At 38.4% G+C, this 6243-nt stretch overlaps 1 protein-coding gene across 6 annotated transcripts; it reads right to left on the bottom strand.

Annotated features, from left to right (window-relative positions):
- Positions 313-5946, bottom strand: LOC107647988. Of its 6 annotated transcripts, none has more exons than XM_021104311.1 (7): positions 5607-5946; positions 5017-5460; positions 4707-4902; positions 4122-4201; positions 2118-3956; positions 1323-1449; positions 313-1200 (listed from the first exon to the last, which is right to left on the bottom strand). In XM_021104311.1, the coding sequence occupies exons 3-7, from the start codon at positions 4843-4845 to the stop codon at positions 473-475; spliced, it is 2913 nt and encodes a 970-aa protein (XP_020959970.1). In that variant the 5' UTR covers positions 4846-4902; positions 5017-5460; positions 5607-5946; the 3' UTR covers positions 313-472. The 6 variants fall into 6 exon arrangements, with proteins under 6 accessions (XP_020959970.1, XP_020959971.1, XP_020959972.1 ...); XM_021104312.1 differs by having other exon boundaries at positions 5042-5460; XM_021104313.1 differs by having other exon boundaries at positions 5017-5400.

The raw sequence follows: 6243 nt of genomic DNA, 5'->3' as shown, positions 1-6243 counted from the left end.
GGGTGAAGCTTTAAGTGTTGATGGCATTTCTCCATTGTCACAATCACAATAACAAACTTCTGACCTATTGAAATTTTAGCTACTCACTTTTAGGAATTCATGTAGTAGATGTTATTCTCACTTTCCCAAAAAAAGAAGAGGGAGGACATAAATGTTCAATAGTCACCTAAAAACAAGCACCTAACACTTCAATGAGAAAATCACTCTACACTGGAAAGTAATAAGTTTGTTATAAACCATTAATCACTGTTATACCTTGTATTCTCTATCTGGCAAACGCATAGGTAAAGCTATTTATTAGAGTCACTGATATAACATAACTACAAATTGAAACAATTTTAGGTAGCATTTAATAGATTAGGTAAGTAGGGTCATTGGTTGATAATCAAATACAGCAATAATAGTGTTACAATATTTGGAGGAAAAAAAGAAGAAAAAAAAAAAAGAGAGAACAAGCCAACCAAGAAGCCATTCAAGCCCTGCCTGTCAAATCAAGCACAGCATCCTCCACAAGTTCTTCCAGCAACTTCCCCTCTACCACCTTAACCAAAATATCCATCTCCAGACCCATAAGCTCAACCCACTCATTCCCCACAACCTCTTTTCTGACAACACTCTCCACAACCAGGCTGTTACTGTCCCCACAGTCACCCCAAAGAGACCTCATCCCACCAGATATTAAATCCTTCATCTGGGCCACAATGAGGTCCACCAATGGAGGAGTTGCACCCTCCAGGACTGGGAACATGCAGCGACTATTCCCACCCCACAACCTTAAGTACTTCTCCGATCCATAACCAGTAATCTCCATTAGGGTTACATTGACACAATCAAATACTAGCTTCTGGTTGGATCTCCTCTGCCTTCGCCGGGCTTCGGGGAGAGGCTGAGACTCCTTGTCATCCGGATTGGAGTAGTTATCCCTCAATGATGGATCCAAAGCACTGTCAAGGGAATGCCATCTTGGGTAAAATGAGTCAGACTGCACTTGATCGTCAAGTCCAGCTGCCAATAGTAGTTTATCAACGAGAACAAACCAATCTTGTTCCTCCACCTTGGTGTCTAGGGAGACCAATGATGGTTTTAACGGATAGGGACTTGCTACCTCTGCACAAGAGTCATCCCATGACAGGGTCCGAGCTATTGATTCTATGGGTGGTGATTTATCAATTAAATTAGACTTCATAAGCAGCCGTGATCCTATACAAGTAATACAAGAAATGACAGTCAGTAAATGAACCAATAACGATGACAAAGATTATCAAATAAGAACTTCCTGAAACAGCAAGATAGCAGCAGCCAGAGAAAGGTCTAAGCCTTACCCAGCTGACCACCCTTCATACAGTCTAAGGATCCATGAGCTGCATTCTCATCTTCAAAAGGAGGTTCTAAAACTGAGATTGGACTAGGCTGATCCTGGTTTTCTGTTGATGTCCCAGGCACTGTGGACTTTGATACAAACAAAACAGTATTCAGAATCTTGCACTATATTGCATTACCAATTTCCAGTACAGATAAAAAGGGATTTCACTGATATGAACCCAAAACATTTGGCATTCAGTTTAATATTTAATAAACTGTGATATCAAAAAACCAAAGTGATTGTGCTTTGCTGTACTAGTTCTAGGCTCATTTATATAATCAAGTATCCAATAATGTTCACACCAGGTATAATTCCTAATTCAATTCTTTCATTATTCAAAGTATTACAGAAAATCCCAAACTGTAGTCAAGTACAATGGTTTGGCTTAATACTTGCCAGGCTGCTTATCATATCATCTAACTTTCTTAACTGTATAGCATGCAACCTACAACTTTGTAAATGCAAGCATATCTACAGTAGCAGAACTTTCCAGGGTTTCCATTACAAATCAATCATTAAGGAACACACATAAGAAACCAAACTTTAAGGACTTTTTGTGATCTTGCAAACCAAGAACCTCGTACTGGTTTTTATATAATTAAAAAGATAAAACACATTTTTTTTAAAAAAAAAATATAGCATTAAAATCCAACATCCTTGAGTTTAGATTGAGCAATATGTAAACTTAAGCAGAAATTGCATAATGTGTCACAAAAGATGTAGATTTCAAATGCAGAATAACAGTATTTATTACCTCGAGAGATATTACACCTTGTCCATCAGAGTCTGAATGTGATTTTCCGGATGATTCATATACAGCTGGAAGAGAACACTCTGCAAAGGCACCGCTGTTGAAGCTTTGAGACTCACCATCTCTAACTCCACGTGAATTTACTGGAGATACTGACGTATCAGTTAGAGTTGACTGAGATTCCTCTTTGGATTGAGATAGAAAAGACTTCTCCTTGGTTGATTTCTTATTTCTTGAGAAAAAGAAATTTGTAACTTTCCCTTTAAATGATGATTTCATACTCTTTGACTTTGTCAACTCCTTGGAGACATGTGCTTTTCTAGTATCATGATCACAAACTTCAGTGCTGGGCCCAGTTTCATAGACAGTGGAAGATACAGGGACAGATTTTGACCTAGGAAGATTCTTAGGAGATCCATCCATGCATATTTCTTCACTAATATTACGACTGCAAGAAATAGAGTTGCTAGGTTCTTGGTCTTTGTTAATATCCTCAACCTCAGATATTATAACTTTCTTCATATCTGAAAGAGCGAGCATCTCACCTAATGTAGAGCTTCTCCGAAGATGTCTCTGCTCTTGTGTACCTTTAGTTGATGCCATCATGGCCCATCTTTCAGAAAGTCGTTTCTTGGCCTCTCGGCAAACAGATGACTCAGGAGAACAGGAAGCACGACTGAAGGATGATGAAGAAAAAGGGCTGCCACAGCGATTGATGTAATCCCAAGAATGCCTTGGAGATGGTGACATAAGTTCCAAATCACTCAAATTTCCTGCAGCATACTCATTATCTGATTTGTAAAATGAACTTTCATCTCCGATATATCCATTGGAAAATACTGAAGAATGCAATGTTTCATCTCTTTGATGGCTCCTCAGGCTTTCAGGTATTTGCTGTGCGATTTCGCTTGCATTTGTTGTTTGCTCTAGTGCATCACAATCTTCAAGACCGTGATATAAACTTCCAGTGTGCAGATTCCGAGGAGATGAAGTTGTCGGAGAAAGAACAGCCTTAATCTCATGAGTCTTCCCAGAGCTAGGTTTCAATACCACTATTCGAGTAGGTTGAACCGGGAAATCATCAACTTTCTGGCTGGCTGGAGAATACACAGGACTAGTTTTCTCCCAAGCAGCTGCTTGGCCAATATTTGTTGGTTTCTTAACATATTTATCATTCTTGCCCTTGGCACAGGGTTTTTCACGGTCAACCATCTTCGACGGTTTAAGAACAGTAATACGCTTAGTCTCAGCAATCGGAGTAGACTGAAGCTCATAAAGATTTTGAGAATCCAATAACCGGATTAGTAGGTCATTATTGGAGCTTAAAACTTCCAAGGCTTCATCAAACTCCTTGGACTGGCGCAGTCTCTCATCTGTAGAGAGACGTTTTGCTTCTATAAATTTCTGACGTATGAACGCCATTTTTTTTGCACTAACATCTTCAGTCCACTTTTCTCCGTTTGGCATCGTGTCTCTTACATTGTTCATTCTCTGTGATTGAAGCCATATTTCATAAATATCTCTGTAAGCAATCTGTTCTGTGCTCGGATGACCTTCATGAAGCATTTCCTTGTCCATAAATCTATCTTCCAGCTGCCAGTGTCTGAATGGTGTTCCTGAATGACCATGCATATGTTGAGAATAATCTCCTCTGTAGCTTCTCTCCATGGCCAAATTAGGCTCTCCCCGTGGGAGGGCTTCAAGCCCCATTAATTTGGCAACTACATTAGGTGGATTATGCTTGGAAACAATTTCTTTGGACATCTCTTGGTCTATGAGCATCTTGATGGGTGTTCCATTGATTCTCTTCTGTGAAGATCCTCTCATAGAGTCTGAAACCATCTGTAAAGTTCATGATAAGACTTAAAAAACAATAAAATGATTAAAAAACAAAGTGTCTAGTGAACCAATAGAACAAACAAAAATTCTTGACATAATCATCTTGTTAATCTTTCCTTTACCCAAATAATATTGAATGATAATGAAGGACTAGAGTCTCAAAATTACCAGCTTATCCTCTAATTGATCACCAAAAGAAGGATTGGTGATCCTTGCCACATCTGATTGACTTCTCAAAAGTGAAGAAGCTGCAAGTCAGGTATAATTTAGTGAGAAGGGATGAAATACCAACTCAGCAACATTTCGAGAGCACAATTTATAAGTACAATGACTTATTTATTCTTAGCTAGCTTCAAGATAGATAATAAACAGCTGACAATTCAAACTAATTACATGTAGAAACAGACAAATCACCAAGAGAGAGGTGTTCGTCGAGACAAAGTCAACAAAAAACCCAAAATAAATTAGCGACAAAACAGGGAAATACACTCAAACTACAAATTATAAATCATCAACCTAAACTAACCAATCCACCAAACGCCAAAACTAAGATCAACAAGAGGAGGAACTAAGTTTAAAATAACCACCATCCGCTAGAATCAGAGTTTCAATCATTGTCTAGGCAAGAAGATCATCTAAATAAACAAATAATCCAGCAATCAGCAATAATTAAAGCATTGACTTTGGGCTGTTAAAAAAAGGGGGTAATATGAAGATTTAAAGGGGTAAAACAAGGAGGGTCAAGGAAATCACCATCATGATGTGGCTTATCAGTGAGTAACCTATTTCCAGAAACCCCAGCAGTCAAATCAAAGAGGTTGACCATTCTTCCCAGGCAGCCAGGGAAAGGTTTCTCAACATTGTGAACTCTTCTGTTCTGAACCCCATTCATTTCAACAGCTGCACAAACGCAATTACATGAACATCTGAGTTGATTTTTTGGGAGGATCTGTAACAAAATTGCACATTAAAAAAATTAAAATTAAAAAAAGGCAAGATCTAAGAAAGTAAACAAAACACAATTGCAATTAACACATGGAAGAAATCAAGGTTTAAGTTATACTCAGAAAAGGCAGCTGAAAACATACGTTTGAGAATGAAATTCCAATGTGGAACCTCAGTTGTTACATTTACTCACGAGAGAGAGAGAGAGCAAAAACGGGGGGGAACGCAAGAACAAGATATTTGAGCGAATTCAGAGGGAATAATGAAAGGATAAGAAATCAAATCAAGTAAAGTCATGCGTCAGCATAACACAAGACAGAAGTGAAAAACATTGGTCCAAGTTCAGATTCGGAAGAGGAAAAGAAGAGAAGAGAAGAGGAACAACACAGAACAAAATGCTCCAAAAATAAAAACTCGCTCTCTCTTTCTCTTTCTCTCTGTATTGCCAGTGGTTAGGGTCCCGAAAAAGCGAAACGACAGTCGTTTGGAATTCCAAACACAACTGCAGCACAAAAAAAGAAGACAAGGACGAAAGCGGAATCTCAATTGAAATAAAAAGCAGCTGCAGAGAGAAAGAGAAAAGGATAAATTAAAAATCTGAGAAAAAAGAAAAAGAAGAAAGAGGGATGACTGAATGGCGAGATCGAGGGATTGACAACAAAAAACGAAGAAAGCGAAAGGCGCGTGAGTGTGGTGGTGGCAACAGACCTGGCGGTGAGTATCGAAGCTATGCCAACGATGACATCGAGCGGCGGCAGCGGTGGGATCTGACGTGGCAGTGGGGGAGCGGGGCGGAAGAAGAGAAGTGATGAAGACAACGGCGAGTGCGTGATTGCGTTTCTCTCTCTCTCTTGGGTGTGTGGGTTTGAGTTATTGGGCTGGCTGCTGTTTGCACCGACTCTCTTTGTCGGATTCCAAAGTGTCTATTCTCATTATTTCATTCTCTTGTTCCTCCTCCTCTTCTTCTTCTTCTAAACTTCCATTCATATATCAGGTTTTTGGATTAACGGCCATAAACTATTCATACACACAGTTAATCACTTATTACTAATTTACTCTCCAAATTACACCCTTTACATACTTTATATAAATTATAGGTAGATAAATAGGTTAATCAAAAAAGAAAAGATAAATAGCTAAACATATTTATCTACCTATTATCCATGTGTTCCTTTATTGTTTCTCAATAAATTCTCAATAAAAAAGTGCGTTTTTTTTACCTTTTGTGGCGTCAAAGTAATCACTGGATTAAATTTCAAGATTTACTAACACTAGAAATTTTTCAACTACTCAGTCAAGTGGTTTGTGATGTAAGAAGATATATATATATTTTTTAAACCAATAT

The sequence above is a fragment of the Arachis ipaensis genome, chromosome B06, assembly GCF_000816755.2.
Source record: "Arachis ipaensis cultivar K30076 chromosome B06, Araip1.1, whole genome shotgun sequence".
NCBI classification, from domain to species: domain Eukaryota; kingdom Viridiplantae; phylum Streptophyta; class Magnoliopsida; order Fabales; family Fabaceae; genus Arachis; species Arachis ipaensis.
Note: the sequence above shows the minus strand (reverse complement) of the source record. Positions and strands in the feature narration are given on the sequence as shown.

Excerpts from the sequence above, each read along its gene's own strand:
- LOC107647988 (XM_021104311.1), bottom strand. The coding sequence starts at position 4,845 with ATGAATGGGGTTCAGAACAGAAGAGTTCACAATGTTGAGAAACCTTTC. Across the intron at positions 1,450-2,117 it reads AAGGTGTAATATCTCTCGAG|TCCACAGTGCCTGGGACATC; the intron begins GTAATAAATACT and ends TTTGTATCAAAG. Across the intron at positions 1,201-1,322 it reads TATGAAGGGTGGTCAGCTGG|GATCACGGCTGCTTATGAAG; the intron begins GTAAGGCTTAGA and ends TTACTTGTATAG.